The sequence below is a fragment of the Phodopus roborovskii genome, unplaced genomic scaffold, assembly GCF_943737965.1.
Source record: "Phodopus roborovskii unplaced genomic scaffold, PHOROB, whole genome shotgun sequence".
In the NCBI taxonomy this organism is placed as follows: Eukaryota; Metazoa; Chordata; class Mammalia; order Rodentia; family Cricetidae; genus Phodopus; species Phodopus roborovskii.
The window spans coordinates 11327816-11348163 of NW_026126588.1; the positions used below are offsets into that span (position 1 = coordinate 11327816).

The window sequence follows — 20348 nt, forward strand, 5'->3', positions numbered from 1 at the left end:
CATTTAATGATTGCTTGTGGGAGGGTATGCATTTTCTTCAGTGGTTGCTCGAATCTTATACATAATCCCTCATCCATACTCCTATAAGGAACCCTAATTAAACTCACTGGGTCACCCAGTGCATCCCATAAACAGATTAAAGACATGAAAGTAGAACGGGGACACACTGAAAAAAAGGAAGGGGCTCAGACGCAACGGGAGGGGGTAAGAGAGGGTTAAGGAGGGGTTGAATATGGTCAAAATACATTGTGTATATGAAAGCTCCATAATGAAACCCATTACTATGCATGAATATAAAAGTTTTAAATGCATTGCCTAACTTAGAATTAAATTTTGAATTTATATATTTTGTAAAAAGGTCATCCAGAATTATTTTACTGAAGAGTTTGGAATCCCCCCCCCCTTTTTTTTTTTTTTTTTTGGAGTAAGGCTAGGAGGAAGAGGGGCATGACTCAACGTTTACTTAAATGCTGAAATGTCACATCTACCAAACTATATCCAAGATTACTTTCGTATCTTTTCCCCCAAAGAATTCATGACTTTTATTTCAGTAAAGAACAGAGCAGACAAACACTGGCTTTCCTTATTAAAATGCACCTTTTCTGTGAGAGCTCAGCACACTTGTCAGACCATTTCAAACCACATCTTTGCTGTGATACTGAATTGGACGGTGTGTCCGTTTCAAGTAGGTTTGCACTGTTTTGCATTCCCACTACTTACCAAGTCCTAAAAGGTCAACTGTGGGCTCTGCAGCGTTTTTGGGGCTGGTGCTTTTCTTAGGCTCCTGTTGTTGATCATCTTTCTTCTGCAGCTTTGAAGTCAATCATTAGGTTGATAGATTACTAATCAAACAAACACTTACGTTTCACTTATGCATAATTTTCATGAAGTTAGTATAAAGAATCCTAGAGCATCATTTTTAAAACACGTAATCGTGGTATTTGAACTTGGAATGGTCATTCTTACACAATGAGACTACTACTGAAGAGTGATTACAGAAATTTAACTCTGAAAGAAATCATACCTTTTCCCCTGTCACCTTATACATGACAGGCAAATGCTATCACTGAGCTATACATTCCTACCCCTCCATTACTTTTTATTTGGAGTCAAAGCCTCATTAAGTTGCCTAGATTAAGCCTTCAACTCAGTCCTCAGCCTTCTAAGTATCGGAGACCACAGGACTGCATCACCAGGCACAGATTTATGTTTTTATTTAATTGTTTACTGTGTGTGGTATGTATGGGTGTGTGCACACCATGACATGTGTGGGGAGTTCAGAGGGAAACTTTGACGAGTAAGTTCTCTCCTTTTGTCATGTGGGTCCAGGGATAAAATTCAGTTCAGGCTTGACAGCAAGTGTCTACCTGCTAAGTCATCCCAACAGCAAGTTACATTGTTGAAGAACCGAATCACATACTATTTCCTGGCTACCATCAACTCTTGTTATGGAGGTTTGGAGGAGAAAAAGAAACAGACCACAGGTAAATGTCAAAATATTTTGCAACACATCTTTCATTTCACTATTACCCTTGTGACAGTTCATATCTAGAAGTGGAAAACAGGACATGCTGATTCACTGTACTTTAACTTACTCAGCATCTATAGACACCAGATAGAGAATCTGCCTTTTAATAAGGCAGCAGTCTTAATCTTGGGGTAAAAAAAATGTTTCACAGGAGTCACCTAAGACCAGCAGATCACAGAAAGGATGGCTGTTGGGGTGAGCCAACATTTAACCCTGGTTCTAGTTGCAGGGTTGGTCAGCCCACCAGCTACCCCGTCTTCACCACTAGGGGAGCTCTCCAGCACTGCCCTGGCTGTTCACCCCTTGCAGTGATGAGCAAGGGGCGGAGTCAGTTCTGCTTTCACATCCTTGGGGTTGGTTCTCCCACACCTACACCCAGCTCTACTGTGCTACCCAGGTGCAAGGGTCACTCTCCTGAGTGCTGCAGGAGAGGCATGCAGGGCCACATCTCCCACCGGGGTGGGGTGGGGGACCCATGCAGTCACATGACAGATAAGTAATGCCCCTCTCCTTTCTTAATCCCCTTTTGGATGGTAGAGAATACACTGATAGTGCACACAGTATATTGCTGGTCATAGGACATGCTGCAAAGGCAGGATGCCCAGTGGATTCTCAGCTTAGCCACTGCTTCACAGCTGCGTGACCAGGAAAAAACTGCCGAGCCTGTACTTTTCAGATTCATGCAATGAATGAAAGGGTCAATCATACCAAACTCAAGGTACTGAGAGGACTATGAAATACCATGTTTAAAAGGCTTAAAAATGATGCCTACACTATGTTCGTCGCTCAGGAAAGTTCTAGATGGTTTCATTCTTTTCAACAACATGTCTAATTTAATTGTCGAGCCTTATACCTTGATGAGCTTAACTGGAGGCTTTAATTCACTGAGACTACTTTCTACCCAAGTTGTTTACTCTGAAGATACTTCCTCACTGCCTGTTCTTAAAAAAGAAGAAAATTTCTAATTTACAAAAAAGGATTGTGAGCTTGCATGCTTACTGCAAAAGCCTTTCTTTCATTAAGTAGGAAATGAAAGCTTTGCACATAAAGTAATTGGATTTCCCCCTTATTTCATTGCTTCACTTCCAATAAAACTTTAAAAAGACTTTTAAAACATTTCAGAAATTCCACGGGGAAATGTCTCCAATTTACTACAAAGCCTGTAGTAAAATATGACTGTCTACCACAATGCACATATGCTCTTTATCATTTATTTTAATAGTAGCTAAGTATTAAAAAGAAAGCTATTACAACTTCAGCAGGTTCCTCATGCTAGCGTTCGAGGTATTTCAGCATGCAGTTATTTAAAGCTACTCAATGCTTTCTGGTTTAAACTATATAAAAAACAGTAAGAACACAACAGACTATCATAGCTGTAAAAATTAAAGGTTCTTATCCCTATTTGCTCATTTAAAGTTAGCCTTTCAAATGTCCAAGGTACACTATGTACTTATTAGTGACAGCCAACTGTGTTGATTTCTATACACAGCACAGTAGCTCAGGATTTGTTGGTTTTTACAGTATGTGTTTTTCCACAAGCATGTAAAACTGAACATTTCACAGGGCTCATGCAAGAGTCACATGTTATAAACAGTGAAAATTGTATTTTTTTATTTATAATTTATTTGTTTTTGGCTGTTCAAGACAGGGTTTCTCTTTAGGCTTAGGAGCCTGTCCTGGAACTAGCTTTGTAGACCAGGCTGACCTCAAACTCACAGAGATCTGCCTGCCTCTGTCTGTGCCTCCCAAGTGCTGGGATTAAAGGTGTGTGCCACCAACGACCGGCAGAAAATGCTATTTTTAATTCTATTTTTACTTGTAAAATAAAATATCTAGTCATTAAATATCACTTTTAGACAAACATTTGTATCGATTACAAATTCTTATTTTGTGTGTGATGTGCACATATGTTCACATGTTTGTGTGTGAATACGGAGGCCCAAGATTGATACTGGGTATGTTCCCCGGTCCTTCTCTCCCTTATAATACACTGAGGTAGAGTCTGTCACTGAGTCCAGAGCTTGCTCACGTAAGTTAGTCTGGCTAGCTGGCTCGCTCCTAGAAATCTGCCTCCTGTGCCCTGGGCCTACAAGCAGGCTACCATAGTCACTGGGCACTTTGGTCTTCTTCAGCAATTGCTATTTATAGATGGAGCTGCCTCCCCTACTCATATACACATGTATGGCGGGTACACCTGCAGCCAAGCCCTGAGGATGCCAAGGGCAGAGGACTGCCAGTATCCAAGGCCAGCATAGGCTATAGAGTGAGACCAGGCCTTAAGAAAAAATGTTTTCCTTTGATTCATTTTTCTCCCTGTCTCTTTTACCTTTTCCATTCTTTTCTTGAGTGGTATACAGATGGAACCTAGTGTCTTGTCATGATAGGCAAATACTCTACTGTTGAGGTTATATACCTAGCCTGATTTTCATCTTTAAAAATAAAATGTCATAAAATTCTGTAAAGTAAGAAGGTCATTTCAAGAGCAATTTTAAGTGTACCTGCAATAATATTTTAACAGGAAAAGAACAAAGGAATCAAGCTTTAGAATCCACAAGAACTACATCTAGCAGTTACTGATTATACCCTTGAACTACAGCTATTAGTTGCATGATGATTTAGTCTAGTTTTCTTTCACACCTCTCTTACATACCACTGCCAAAATAATTTTGCAAAAGAATGCCTCTAAATTAGGTGTAACACCTCCTTTGGAAACCCAAGTATTAGCCAGGTGTGATGCCACACATCTATCAGCCCAGTACTTAAGAGACTGAGGAAGGAGGAGCTAAGCCCGTGGCCTGGGAACCAAGGAGATGGCACAGCAAATGTCTGCTGAAGATGTCAATTTCCAAGCCTGATGACCTTAGTTCAATCCCCACAGGGTGGAAGGAGAGAACCAACTGCAGCAAGTTGTCCTCTGACTGCTACACACCTTAGTGGACATGCATAAACTTACCAGAGCACACACACAACACATCATTTCAAATGCAACTTAAAAATTAACGAGCTTGAGTCAGCCTGAGCTCTAAAGGGGAGGGATGAAGAAAAAGAGAAAACAACAACAACCAGAGAATAAATACCTATGAATTGAGTTCAATCTGCCATTCTGGCCTTACTTTTTCAACTACTCTTCATATACAGACACAGATTTGTATAAACTCACACTTTATTTCCAGACACTTAAGACCATCTTGAGGCTGCCTTTTCAGTCTAACATCTTCTTTCCTTCCACACTGAAACTACTCTTGCTTCAAGATCTAGCTCACATATTACGAAGCAAGGACTCCTCTCTGAGCTACATCCCATGATCCTATCATTCTGTATGATTCTGTTCCAGTTTCACTGTACAGTACAGCTAAAACCACCATTCTCAGGGTCACTCAGAGGAGAATTCTTGTTTCATGAGCTCTCAAATGACAGGAACCCACATCTGTAACTGACTAGAAACCATGTAAGAAGGCGATGCTCAATACGGAGGATTAACCTCATAATTACTTGCTGAAAGGCTAAAAACTGGTATTTCACAATACCCAGAAAGTCTTTAGTATAGGCATATAATAAGATGACAACTTTAGATTACTTTTTATTATTTTACCTTTTCAGTTGTTAGTGGTTTGGCAGGCTTTTCTGTTTCCTTTTCTCTCTTTTTCTCTTCCTTTTTTTTTTCCTTTTCTTTCTAAAACACAGCCCAAAGTTTTCATAAGTTTACTTTTTAAAACAGAAGCTTTTAGTTCATTTTATATGATTAGTTTGAATAGTCACTTTAGAAAGACAGAAATATCAAGTTCTTACATTATCCACATACTACTGAAAGTCAAAAGCAATTTCATTTTTTCATTGAAGTTACATGCTAATGACAATACAGAGGATTACTAAAAATCTTCAGGAGGGAAACAAATTTCAGGGTTTGTTTAAAGAGGTAAAAACTCAATTCAATAAATTCTCTGTATATGTTTACTATACTATATGTTTTCTTTTTGAAACCGAGTCTTGCTATGTATCCCTGAATGTCCTAGAACTTGCTCTGTAGATCAGGCTGACTTGTTACTCTGTAGATCTGCCTGCCCTCCACCTCTCAAGTGCTGGGATTAAAGGAGTAGGCCACACGCCCAGCAGTACACACTTTGTGATATGGGTAGGATACCACCATATCAGAAAAGCACAGGAGTTAAAATAAGTCATCTTAATTTCAAAAGTAAAGACAAAGTATTTTCAGGCTGCTATCATAGTTTTATGTTTTTAAAAAGAAGTATGGAGATTTTCACATTAAAAATACTAAGGACAGTACATGGTGTTCATCATTTGTACTCCAAGGAGAATTAAGAACAGTAACAACAAATCTTAAAGGTCACAAAATTGAGAGAGAGAGAGAGAGAGAGAGAGAGAGAGAGAGAGAGAGAGAGAGAAAGAGAGAGAGAGACTGTGTTAAAGGGATAACATTAAACTTAAGTCAAAATATCTAAAGACCCGCTCTGTACCTACCACATATAAATTAGTAAACAGTGGTAATTCCTAGGCTATAATGTAAACTAACAGAACTTCAAAGGACTTAACCATTCATATAAAGTTCAAAAAAGATAAAAAATACATTCTTTGAAGGTATGTATACCAATATAAAATTACAAAATAACAATTTAAAGCATATACATACACAAAATAAAAACACAAAATGGATAATGATGATAAGTGGATAGGTAAGGATGCTAATTACCTCTAAGCAGGAAGAATTAAGTGATTAAAAGATAAGATGGGAACTTTTGAAGTAACAATAACATTCAGTTTACACAGTATTAAGTTGACAGCTATACAGTGATTGCTCACAAGTATTCAAAGCCAATTTTAATGCATTCATTTTAAAAAGGTATTAAAAACCTCAGACTATTGTAAACTATAAAGCAGGACACCAACATGAGAAATTTAATTTCAATTTCAGCACTTGCAGCAAAATATAAAAGGTGGGAAAAAAAACCATCAGTATTGGACCGAAAATTTTAAAAATTCATAGCAAATATCTTTATGGCATAAATAGCAATGCCTTCAACTACAGGATTAAGAATAGCAGCAAAATTCTAAAGCACTTCTGTTAATCTTTTACAGCAAGCAGTGTGAGTAACAGTAAGCTGGTGAGATCATTTGTATACAGACACCAATGAATAGTGCATGTGTATGAGAACACATGGCTAAATTTCTAGAACCTGTGTGTTAGTATTTAATGTCAACTAGAGACAGCCTATAGTTATCTGTAAAGAGGGAACTTCAATTGAACTGTGGCTGTGTCTATAAGAGATTGTCTTGATGGGGATGGGGGAGGGCTTAGCCCACTGTGAGGGTACCATATCTAGAGGTAGACATGGGTTACATGAGAAGTACAAGCCAGTGAGCAACCTAGAAAGCAGCATTCCTCCATGGGTTCTGCTTGAAGCTCCTATTGGAGTTCCTGCTTCAACTTCCCTCAATAATGAACTGTGACCTTGAAGTATAAACTGAAACAAACCCTTTCCTCCCCTACATTGCTCTTGGTATTTTATCATAGCAACAGAAGAGCAAATTAGAACAAACTAGGTTTAAAAAATTATATTTAAGGCTCCTTGGAACAATTCTCTCAAACCATCTGTTTCAATCATGCTTTTCAAGAACAAAACAAAGTTGTACTTTCTGAATACCTAGAGGGCTAAAGTATAAAGGGCAACTGGTTTTAATTAACCAAATGAGTATATACATCAAAATGGTCTAGAACGAACAGAACAACATCTAGGAAGCAGGCTATCTCTCAGAATACTTTTCAACTACTTGGAACTTCAGACTAGAAGTAAAATTTAAGCTCTTGGGGGGTCAAGTAGAAGCATCCTCTATATTTGGCTCAACCATAACCCCAAAACAAACCTTCATTTCCAAAATACATCTATGCACACTTCCTTAGTGTCTAATTTAATCTCTGCAAAAACTGTCCAAAGCAACTATGGTCACTCATGTCTTTTTGCAAATAAACAAAAACTTAGGAAAGTGGTACTCTAAATACAGCAACTAATCAATATCCCTTTGTGCTGATGGACCGCAGACCCCAAGCACACAAGTCTCGGGGCTCACTGAAGTACAATGGAGCTTTACCTGTTGTTATTCCTTAGATTACAGCTGATATTTACTGAATCCTTATGTGCTAGGCAGGCACTATTCCAAACTCATTTCATCCTCACAACAACATTATGAAGAGAACAATTAATTATCCCTACTTTGTAAGAAAAATAAGATGAGCAAAACTCTTTTATAAATTCTAATATGTCTTCTAGACATAATTAGTAAGGTTTAGTGCAAAAAAGCTTAAGTAAGTTGCTCCTTAGCCTCTCAAAGCTGTTAGTTACTGCTATGGTTGGAATGTTTGTGGCCACTTCAAAATGTGTGTTGAGATTAAATCCCCAACACTACGAGACAGTATGAAGAGCTGAGGGCCTTTGGGGTTAGTGTTCTTGTAAAACAGGCCCCAGAGTGAGTCTTACCCATTTCCACAGCAAGGTGTCATTCTATGAATAAGCAAGTGGGCCCACACAAGGCACAGAACCTTAGTCTTGAACTTTACAGCTTTCAGAACTGTGAGGAATAGATTACTGTTGTTCAGAAGCCACACAACACATGGTATTTTGATACAGCAGCCTACAGAAACAAAGTTATTTTTCAAGGAAAACATCACTAATAAAAAGGGCTCAAATCTTAATCACTGTGATTGGTGGGTACTCAGTTACATTCAATAGGAGGGAAGCACTATGACATGATTCCCTTTTATACTAAAATTTCAGCCAATGAAATATAGCCGATTCCAGTTATGGCATAATGATCCAGGGCTGGAAGCAACATTAACGTGGGTGGTGTGTGTGTGTGGGGGGGGGGGTGGTAGTGGACACAGAGGGCTTCCAGAACTTAAACTGAACACTAAATACCAGAGCCTGTTCACTTTTAGCCCTGTGCTGTGTGCTCTAAAATTACCTCTAAGTGTGAGGAGCCCCCACTGCTATTCTCATGGGAGTGGCTTTGCTCTGGTGGGTCAGCGTATCTCTCAGACCTGAGGCCCCACCCTTCCAACTTCTTACCTCTTGAGCTGCAAACATCTATGTCCAAGTATCTACCAGATGTCTGTAACCTCATACTTAACACCCAACTTTGAATTCATCTCCTTTTCCATTATCCTCTTCAAATCAGATCCTCTTCTTCAACTCATCTCACATGGAGATGCTGAGGTTGGAAATGGACGCAAAGGCTTCCAAAGCACTCACTCGGCTCCCCAGTTATGAAACACCACATAGTGTGTGGACCTTATGATCACTCAGAACTACACTCTTCTCTGTCCCATGTTAGCGGACATCTCAGCCATTTTATTCCTGAATTAAGCCTGGTTCTTGAGCTGTTTTCCTCACTCACTACAACAAAATCCACTTCCCCAAAAGCCAGTGAAATGGTCTTAAAACATGAAGTCTGTCTGATCCTTTGCCACTTCCCCTTAAAACTCATCATTAACGTACCACGGCCTTCAGAATAAAGATCAGTCTCCTTCAGTGGGTTCTTAAAAGCCTGTCCCCAACTTCTCTCCCTCGTTCCTCTTTCCTCCATACCATTCAACCCGCCAATCCTTAAGCACAGTGCTCCAACCATACTTTTCTCACAAGCTGCTTTCTCTATCTGGAATGCCTCCTGACCCTTATAGTTAATGCCTATTCAAGAGTATAAAACCCGTCAGAAGTACATTTTTTATATTAATTAGTATTAGCACAGGCTATCTCAGTCACTGCATAAATACACTGCATTATAAACTGCTGTATAGTTACCTATTCCCCCCCCCCCTTAGATTATAAAGTCCACAAGGATACCGGTATATCTTATTTGTCTTTGTGTCTCACAAGTCTAGCATGCCACTTATCCAGAAGTAGACACAAACAAAGGCAGAATCAAAAGAAATTAAAACTCTCAAATAATTGAAGAATATATAATACAAGACATAAGAATATTTATCTTATTATACCCACTCAGAATATACTCTAAAAATCATCACTGACTGTTAATTGATGATCTCATAAAATACATTTGTTTTCCTATATGGCAGTTGATATTGCTTCAAAAAAAAAATTGACATTAGCTTTCAAGTACTTATACAGCTGTTACAGCACCATGGTCAGAAAAGTTTTTTTTTTTTTTGACCAAAGACTGAGATCAGAAAATTTAACAACCATGTGTCTTTAAAGTACATCTGTTTGTAAAGTTCCTATAAGTTGGTAATGAATATAACAAAGAATACTTAATATGTATAGTAATAGTCCCTAAATCAGCCACTCTGAAATGAAATACAGAATGAAACTCTTTACTTATGCCAATAGCATAGGCTAAGATTCAGTAAATTAATATACTTGATGCTTTGCAATCTAGACATCATCCCAAACATGACTTCTACTGGTGCTCTGAAATCGCAGCCCTGCGAGAGGAAGCCCCCTATCAGGAAGCACCACGAGTGCACATGTGGAAAACATTACTATACCTCTAATTTGTTTTTATCACCAGCGGCTTGCAGAGAAGGAGAGGGTACCAAAGGCTGAAGAGGAGCATCAGAAGAGGAAATCTAGATGTGCAGATGCAGAGTTAGGAGGGAAAAGAAGAGAAGGTAGTGACCAAAACTGACAAACACCAGAAAGAAACAGACACTCATACCTTTCTGATAAAAGTAGTTTAAAGAATTTTAACAACATAAAATATTGTCAAAGAATACACGTCTGAAATATTTAAAAAGACATAGCAAAGAATAATATATATTTAAAATGGATTTTACTAGGCTATAAAATTTGCACTGTGTTAGATAAAATCATAGCAAAGAGATCTGAAGTATAATTTTCTCTAATAACTCATTTTCACTCAAGGTTACTGCTGAAACCCTAGTACACTTATGCAATAAAGAGTTTTATGCAAAGTAGGAAAGTAAAATTTGTTTATTTTTGCTGGTAATAACTTTAGGAATGGAAAATAAAGTAGGGGAAACAGTAAAAATTAATTAAAAGTTAACTTGATGTTTAAGGAAGCAAAGCAAAGACTGGGAGAAAGACTGGGTTAATTTAACAGCTAAGTAGCAACAGACTTATTACAAAGTAATTTATTCATGTCCTCCATGAAGATAGGCAAGCAAACAGAAGTCTCAGTGTTGACCTGCTGAATTACCCTAAAGCATAGAGATACTCATATATATGGCAGCCATTTACACAAAAGTGGAATTCACCTGAAAGCTTTGCACACATCTTCCTACCCAGTTTCATATATATATCTGAATATATTCACAAAACAAATGCCAGATCTTTGGAGCCATAAAACTAACATCTCTGTATTTCCATGTCATACTGGTAGTGCCTATGGGGATTTAGAGTTGCTATTATAGGTAGGCTATTGTATAAAGTCAAAATAATACTACAAGATCCCACGTCCTCCTTCAATATGCTAATTAATTATGACTGTAGTTCTTGAGTCACTTTGGACATTTGTTTCCCCCTTGCACAATGCTAGATCTGGTGTAACTGTATAAACTAACCACTTAATTAATATTAAAAACAAGCCACATATAAAAGAAAATGCACAGCACATGAAAATGTAGTCTTCCCATTAAGAAAAGGTCAAAGTAGCCCAGAGTGTGGCATATCCAGCACTCAGGAAACAAGTTGGATCTTTGTGAATTCCAAGCCAGACACGGCTACATAAGGAGACCTTGTCTAAAAAAGAAATGAACAATCTGGTCAAACTGTACCTTAGAACCTTAGAGCCCGACTTAAAGCTGGTTATTCCTAGAGATATTTACTGAAATTTTCATGTAAAATGGAATTAAAAACATAAGATTACTTAATGAGGTAACTTGTGCCACAAAACTTTTTTGTACAAAAGCAAAACAAAAAACATAGAAGGTGAGAGGGATATGCAGAACATCAAGAAAGAAAAAGTCAACTTATACTAACAGTGCTTGTTTTCCTCTTCAGGGGTGCAGAAAGACAAACAAACTAGGTACTCCGGAGAGTTCAAATCTCTCAAAACCATGTGTTTCTCATGCTCACTAACTACCCTACACAAAGAGTACTACTGTCACCTGGACTAGTCCTCCTGACTTCAAGTCCTTCCTCTATACTAAGTTATTCTCATGTGCAAATCTTATATAATTTACACTTACTACACAAGGGCAAAGACCAAAGTCCTGAAGTAGATCACACCTGTAGTATCAGCCTTTCCTTCCCTGCTCTGCCTACACTCTGTTATTCAGTCGCCTACAACTTCACAGTCTCAGCTCTCTAGCTGCCTCTACCAACTTTTAGGAGCCTCTATTCTTCTTATTCCCACTAGGTGAAGTACCCACACTATTATTAGCTATTTGCTTTTAATTTGACTTGGAACCCAAGTTGGCTTTGAACTTACTCTGTAGCCCAGGAAGTCCTTAACCTTGGGATCCTTTGGCCCCAGCCTCTAGACCAATGGTTCCCACCCTGTGGGTCGTGACCCCTTTGGAATAGAGCTCTTTCACAGAGGTAGTGATATCTTGCATATTAGGTATTTATATTAAGATTACCAATAGTAGCCAAATTACAGGTTATGAAGTAGCAATGAAATAACTTTATGGTTGGGGATCATCACAACATGGGGAACTGTGACAGCATTAGGAAGACTGAGAACCACTGCTCTAGACTAAGATTAGTCAGCACCACCAGGGCTGCCTATTGAAGGCATTCCTTTAAACTGAGAAGAAAACACTCCTAGCGAGGAAGACAGCCTCTAGCTTCACTCCCATTACAATGGATTCCAGCAGGCCTGGTTCACAGGTACACTGAGGCTGTGTGTGTGGCACAATTCTTCAGAAAACAGCAAAGCTCACTGCTATGTTTCACTGCAGTTCACTGCTTTCTTTTCCGCCATATTGTGAAATTTGTTAAAGAAAGTCAAGAATTAAACTCAGTGCTTTGTTTTAAAATTGCCTTACATAGGAAAATAGGAATACTCTTAAAATAAGAAAACAAACTGAAAGCAATAGCTCATCCTGATGATGCTAAAAATAACACAGATAAATTATAAAAATAAGAAATTAAAACAAATTAAAGCTATTTAACATAGGAGTTACAGTCACATAAAACTTAATAATCATGTAAGATAGTTCTTAATCAGAATACCACTACGGTTTAATATAAAAAAGGTCCCACTTCTTTCAGGAAATAACTTAGATATAAGGAACTCATATTTTGTTTCATATTTTTAAAGCCTGGCATAACCTCTGCTTAGTACTCTAGTTGACTTTGAGCATGGGTTACATGTAAGAACTTATATAAATTTTTCTTAATTTTCATAATACAAACTTGGGAGTATATAATCTTTTATTTTAAAATTTGTTACTTCCAAGCCTACAAAAGAAAACTAAGAAAATAAACATTAATATCTATCACATTAACAACACACCATGCTTATTCTCTACACACAGTGATGAACATACATGTGAAAACTGCCAGATTTCACTAAACTATTTGAAACTATTTGCAAATACCATGACCATTTTCTCCTAAACATTGTATTTTTTACGTTTCCTACAAATGAAAAAAATTATCTATACATAAGAAAACCAGCTCTCATCCAAAGATAAAACTCTTATGAATTAATACATAATCCCAACTTTTAACTTGCCAAGAATAAAAAAAAAAAAAAAAAAAAAGAAAGAAAAAAGATTTAGAATTTCACTTTCAGGATTTAATATAAAGTAGTGTGTTTTATAAAATATTCTAAATTTATTTCATATGAAAATTCATTAAGTATATAATTAGTTCACTTCAGGATTAATGGAGCCTTAAGTTCAAGCACGTTTTTATAAACAATTTATGTTAATTTATCCTTCGATGGCTTTTGTCGATTCCACCCTCAGAAGGTGTAGTTCAAAGGGCTACAGGGTTATCTCAGTGCCCTACCTCTGGGCGCTTTAATACTTGGTACCCTGATGGCTGCTGCTTGGGGAGCTTAGTTAGCTAAGGCCATGGATCTTAAAGGCTTGCTCTCCTTGCTTCCATTTGGAGGAAGCCCTTAGCTCTCGGCTGCCAGCTCCAGCCGCCCTGCCTCCTGCTGCCATACTTCCCTTCCGTGGTGATGGACTTAATGACACCAGAATGAACACCAAGCCCAAAATATGCCCTTCTTCTATTAGCTGCCTTGGCCATGCTGCTTCACCACAGCAAAATAAAAGCGACTGAACGGTAAGAAAAAGCTAGATTATTACATGGAAACTACTGTCTCAAACTGCCTGACAAATCAGATTAACGACTTTAATGCTTGCTTATTAAATAAGGACTCAAAAGACCCAAAAACTGATTTCAATGATAAAGACAATTAGCGTTACATAATTAACTAAGATGGGAAATTTTAATCAGAAATAAAAACTGGATAGAAGCAGTTGATTATTCTATTTAATTGCTACAGTAAGGTAACAACAATCATATGCTTATTAATAATCAAGGAAGTACCCAGAATTACTACACTGTTGGAATACTCTTCCTGTCTCAACAAACAAAACAACTTTTCTTTAGCATTTATTTCTCTAATTACAAAGTAATTTTATGTTCTCTCTTTTCTTTTTAAACTGGTGGCTTTGTCTTCTTTTTAATTATAGAACTGTTTTAATGAAAGGTCAAGTAAGCTGAACCTACTCTAGTTTACAGGTTCTCAACTTTAAATAACCAAAAAAGAAAAAAAATCGCAATATTTAAGTAGTTAAGCATATGCAACAATATGTTTTACAATAAACAAACTGAGCTGTATGTTAAATGTTTGAAATGGACCTAACAAACAACAATTGGTAAAAGACGAAGGTTTTACTTACATTTGTAATAGCTATAGCGTTTTTATCATAGTATTTCTTCTTTTCATATTTATCTCTGATGAAAAATTCTACTGCTCTGAAGACAGATAACTTAAGGAAAAAAGTGAGTTCAGTCGCATGCGCATTTCCCTTTATTCATTCCTCTCCAAATGGCGCCCACACTAATTCCCCAATCTCCATTTTCTCACCCTATTCTGTAAATGGTCTATAACCTGCTCATCTCCCTCCCCAACACACACAAAAGGTGCATATATTTCGGGAAACCTCATTCAAAAATAACAAAGCAAACAAATCAGCCCGACTTGAAGAAAAAAAAAAAAAGCAGTATCATTCTTCATTCCAACTCCACCACGACTTCTATCACTCAACTCCCCATTTACCTCAGGTTCATTTTGCAACAAACTGGCATCCAGGCAGTACTCAGAGTATACATACCAAAGGGTGCATGCTACGTGCTGTACACCGACTCTTAATTCCTCTCAAAACCCAGCTAATGTACTTATGGCTATTTTCACAAGATAAATAAAGAATGGGTGAAACTCAGAATTTCCTATATAGTAAAATAGTGGCCATTTTTCCCCCAAAGGTAAAAAATGCAGAAGTTCAGTAACTAAAACTAAGGTTTTCACTTACAAGAAAACTTTTCAGAAATTATTTAAGTAATGAGAAACATGTATAAAATTACATGAGGTTAAAATTGATGCTGTTTTATAAAAATAAAGGTTTAACAGAAAACTAGAATATTTTTCAATTCCAAGGAAATCACTTACAAGAAGGTCTATGCCAGTTTTAGTTGCTCTTAGTTCCTATGAACCCCTTAAAGCAAAACCACTCAGAAAGTGTGTGTGTGGTGCGAAGGTGTGTGTTTGCATGTATGTACTTGTGCAAAATACCAAATTCAGACCAATTCTTCATTGTCAATTCTACCTAGAGTACAAAAATGACTAACTCTAGAGATCTGCACATTTTAAGGAGCTGGTAAATATTTTAGGTTTCTTCTAAGAGTATATCCATGTTTTAACTACTCAACTCTATCTACAAGATTCCATGTAGTAACAGAATGTTGTAAGTAGTGGGTATAGTTGGGTTCTAACTACAGTTCACTTGCAGAAATAGATCCTTGGTTCAAAGACTTATAGTCATTTATGAATTCTATTCTAATGCTCTGGACAAAGTACAACAAAGATGAATTTAAAGGACTGTCAACATGTCTCAGCAGACAAGAATGCTTGCCACATAACCCTGACAACCTGTGTTCAATGCCAGGAATCCATATTGCAAGAGGAAAGAACCCAACAAGTTGTCCTCTGACCTTCACATGCACTCCACTGCACACATGGACACAGGAAGGAAGGAAGGAAGGAAGGAAGGAAGGAAGGAAGGAAGGAAGGAAGGAAGGAAGGAAGGAAGCAAGGAAGTTTAGCATATTATATTTAAAGAGGGAACTACCTATACACTGTCATTACAGTCAACTTAGCAATCTCAAAAGCAATTTTTACTTAAGTCTACTGATGCTAATGCCTGACTCCCAAAAATGGTTTCCAATATAAAGTCACATTTGTGGTGCCAGTAGGGACCTACTATTAATGGGCAGTTTCCTCAACTTTCAAGTGAATTATCAAATAAATACTGCAGTATGTGGGGGGAAAGGATGGGAATGCTGTCATCACAAGGTTGTTCAGAGTTTTCAGAGTACATATAAATATTTAAGCAATCAATAAATGAATTTATTTTATGGAATAAATAAACTGTGCCTCAGTTTCATCGGTTATAAGATGTAAATAATATTTATTGCGTTATTATAGGAATTAAATGTCAGTCTCGGTGAAGTACAAAGAAAGAATGTGCCTGGCACACGTTGCCATTTTAAATTTTAGTTCAAAATTAGTAGAAAATTATTGTGATAGGAAATGTTTTAGAAGATATAATCTATAGTAGAGGAATAAACAGTAGCTAATAATCAAGCTTAAACATATGAGAAATGACAACGAAGCCAATAAATTTGGAGATCAGGAAGCATTAATCCTTTTTCTATCTCTTGATACTGAGATATACATACATACACATGTGTGTTTATGCATATGTATGCGTGTATGGGACACACACACACACAGACTTTGGTACATTTATGTCAATGAATGACAATGGAAATACAACATATTTTCAGAGAACCTAAGTAAAGAATACATTACTTACTAAAGTAGCTGTTTGGGATTTAGTAAATAAAACCATCCAGATGAGTTTGTATTCCCACATCCTCCCTTTAAAGATACCACTTGAAAGACAAATTAAGTTCTGACCTGTTCCCAAGAACAAGATCTTCCAGTTCCACACGCTACTGACAGCTATAAAGCTTTGAAAAGCTCAAAAGACAACTGTTGATAAGTTTTGGTGTACAACAGAGCTCATGGAACTGAAGTAATTAAAATACTAAGATAAGACAAAATATCCTAATAATGTAAAGCTTTATCTTTTCCTGAACACTAGTACATGCAGCCAATAATTAACTACATCTCACACGAGAAGTGACAATTACAGCAGCAACCTTTGTAAATTGTTAAACTTTGCAAAAAGCAACAAGTCTTGTTAAAAATGTAATGAGGCCCCTGTCATATGAATTTAACTCAGTTTGGTTCCATTTGCCTAGGGTTATATACGTATATCTATAAAAGTGAATCGATATTAGACTTTGTTCAATGAGCTATGAGCTTTACAAGGGTGGGTGGGTGTACAGTCAGAAAAGGGAGGAGGAATTTTTTTCTTGCTTAATTCCCTTATAAAATTGCATTTCCATCTATAAAGGCAAATAAATGTGAGCCTCTTTAATAACTGAAGTCAATCAGGTGTGTCGAGTAAGCATTATCACAGCCTTGACATAGTGAGCTGTTGATAGGTTGGTCTTCTGGGCTACTCTTCTTAGCTTTTGGTTTTTGTTTCTTTGTTAATGTAGTGGTATTCTGCCTTCATGGTATCCATGGAGTCCAAGAGATAGTGTCAAACCCCCTAGAACTGGAGTTAGAGACACTTGTAAGCGGTCAGTGGTGCGGGGAACTGAACCAGGTTCTCTGGGAGAGTAGCAACTGCTCTATCTGCTGAGCCAGCTCTCTAGCCCCAGCTTTCTTTGCTTTTCCCTCCTCTGCCCCCAATCCAATCCAGGGCCTTAGGTATACTACCAGATAAGCACTATTAATGAGCTGTAATTCCCATCCTGACGTTAAATTTTTCAAAGAGATTTAAGCTTAAGGTGGAAGGGAGGCAAAACTGACTTTCTTATTAATCTCTCTAACCCAGCGGTTCTCAATCTGAAGGACGCAACCCCTTTAGGAGGTTGAACAACCTAAAAACGGTTTGGGGGGGGGGACAGATTTACATTACATACATTTACATTACATTACAATTTTGCAATTATGAAGTAGCAACAAAAATAATTTTATGGTTGCAGGTCACCACAGCATGAGGAACTATTAAAAGATTGCAGCATTAGGAAGGTTGGGAACTACTGCTCTAAGTCACAGTGCTTCAGAGTAAAAGAAAAAATGATGGCAAGTATTATTTTTGAGATATGATCTCATTATGTAGTTCAGTATCAAGTAATCCCTCATGTTGCTGACTCCTGAAGTAGCTGAAACTATACTACCGGACCTTTCTTTTTTAGGTTATATATCCACATGGTGGCTAAGCTCACAGTCCAAGAGTTGTCATCTTATATTCTAAACCTGTAATCATCTCTCATATATGCTTAGACTATGTCCCTCTCTAAACTTTTTCCAACAACTATTAGACTAACTTTTTGTGACAAGTGAAAGGTCAATACCTCATATAAATATTCTGAAAAATTACTAAGTATACCTGGCTATAGCTACATCACATCCTCATGTGTTTACTGGGCTGCAATTTCTTCTGCTAGTATGTGCTATTCTTCAGGGTCTGTGTAGGCCTTCAGTTTCAGAGAAGAAAAGAATACTCCAGAGAATCTCAACAGAAATGATAAAGGGTGTATATCACTGACTCTTCAATCTGTATTTCCTTTGTCCAGACTAGTATTTCCAGATTTAAATGCTAATGCCATAAACATATCTAACAGACATCTGATCCTGCCCTAACAATGGAGTATGGTTCATTGTCTTTCATTTTCAACCTTAAACCTCCATCTATAAATAAATTCCTTCTTCCCATAAATAATTTTAAACTCATCCAAGATAGAAATTTAGGAATCATTTACTTCAGTGTCTTCTTCAGAATCAAAGCCAATCTCAATTCAGACCAACTGCTCCGGCACTCCTGTTCATTCTCAATGCTATTGTGTACAGCTCATCTGGAGCTTTCCTTTTTCCTATGACCTCTGCCTCCAGGATCTCCTTCCTTTCTCCTTGTAGTAAAAGTTAGTGTAGCTCTAATATTTCTCCTGCTTCACAACCCTCCATGGGTTTTTCAAATCTTGAATCTCTTGAAACATCAAAGGATGTACAAACATGATACTCAACGCCTTTAATATGAACCCATGCCTTTTAAGCAGCTGCCATTTGTCCCACAAACAAATTCTGTTTGTTGTATTACAAACTCCATAGCACATGTGTTCCTCACGCCTGGACACTGTTGCTCTCATAACCTTTACAGCAGAAAGGTTACAGCCCAGTTCTGTAGGACCTTTCCATAACAAAAACAACACTGGCTCTCAAACTGCTACATTTATCAGAAGGGACTGGTAAACAGAAACATGAAAGGCTAATTGTCAATTACTAACTTTTCAACTGTAATTCAAAAGCTTCTATCCAAATATCAAATAAATGTTACAAGAGGTAATTTTTCCACAATGGTCACACAAGTGGTAAGAAACTACATTACTTTTTTTCCCATTTTTAATTTCATTTTATATTCCAATTATAGTTCTCCCTCCCACCCTTCTTCTCACCCATCCCTACCTCCCCCATCACAATTTATTTTCAAATCATAAATATTATCTTTATATATCAAATCACTATGTCCTGCCATATACATACAATTTGGTTTTATACTACTAAAAACCAAATCATAGTCCGGGCAAACCAATTCTCACCATTTAGGAGCTGGAGACATACTAAGGACCTTATACATACTAAGCAAGCCATTCTACATGGCTTAAATTCCCCACTCCTGATTCTCATTATGTAGCAAACCCACAAGGTGGCACACAACATAGGACCTTACAGCTCTACCTCTTGAGCATTAGTGGGATTATAATTATGCACCACCATGCAGGTAATTTTCATCTTTAATCAGTATGATACACCTCCCATTTTCCTAAATACCAAAATAAAATATTAAATGGTAAGTGTGTGTTTAATGAAAGTGATTTATTAAAGCTTGCCCGAGGATTCAGAAAGCAAAACCAGCCTCAATCTATAGAGATCAGGCAGTGGTGGTACATGCCTTCAATCCCAGGATTAAGAGGTAGACAGATCTATTTTAGCTCAAGGGCACACTGACTACACGAAATTGATCCAGTCCTGAAACAAAGAGCTCACACAAAGGTGATCTCAGCACCTGGGATCACACGCCTTTAATCCCAGCACTAGGGAGGTGGAGACAGGAGGACATAGCTGGGTGGAAAAAGAAATATGAGGAGGAGACAGGAATTTAGAGCCTTCTGCCTCTGAGGATTCCTGGGGACAGGCTTGCCATATCGGTTGGGTAGAGGTAAGATCTACGGGCTTGGCTGCTTTGCTTTCCTGATCTTCAGCTTGAAGCTTGAACTCCAATATCAGTCATGGGTCTTTTATATATTGTGCTAAAGTGTGCTAATTCTTTTTTAAACACACAATATACAAAATTTAAAGGATACTGATCTGTCTGTGGTCTTCGAAAGTTTTCTGGAAGATTGGCTTCATAAAGTAGTCTTGCTTTAGTATTTCCCATATCTTGCATGCACTGTAATAAAAAAAGATGTCAGGCCTTTCATTATTCACACGAACAAAAGTAATTCTGCAT

The 20348-nt window shown here is 37.5% G+C and overlaps 1 protein-coding gene across 1 annotated transcript in view; it reads right to left on the reverse strand.

Annotated features, from left to right (window-relative positions):
* Smap1 (small ArfGAP 1) overlaps positions 1–20348 on the reverse strand; it is a 70986-nt gene that overhangs the window by 15115 nt on the left and 35523 nt on the right. The window contains exons 3-6 of the mRNA XM_051204230.1: positions 20203–20288; positions 14382–14457; positions 5121–5201; positions 721–811 (exon numbers count right to left, since the gene is read on the reverse strand). Coding sequence (XP_051060187.1) covers positions 721–811; positions 5121–5201; positions 14382–14457; positions 20203–20288 — 334 coding nt within the window. The remainder of the gene's footprint in view (positions 1–720; positions 812–5120; positions 5202–14381; positions 14458–20202; positions 20289–20348) is intronic.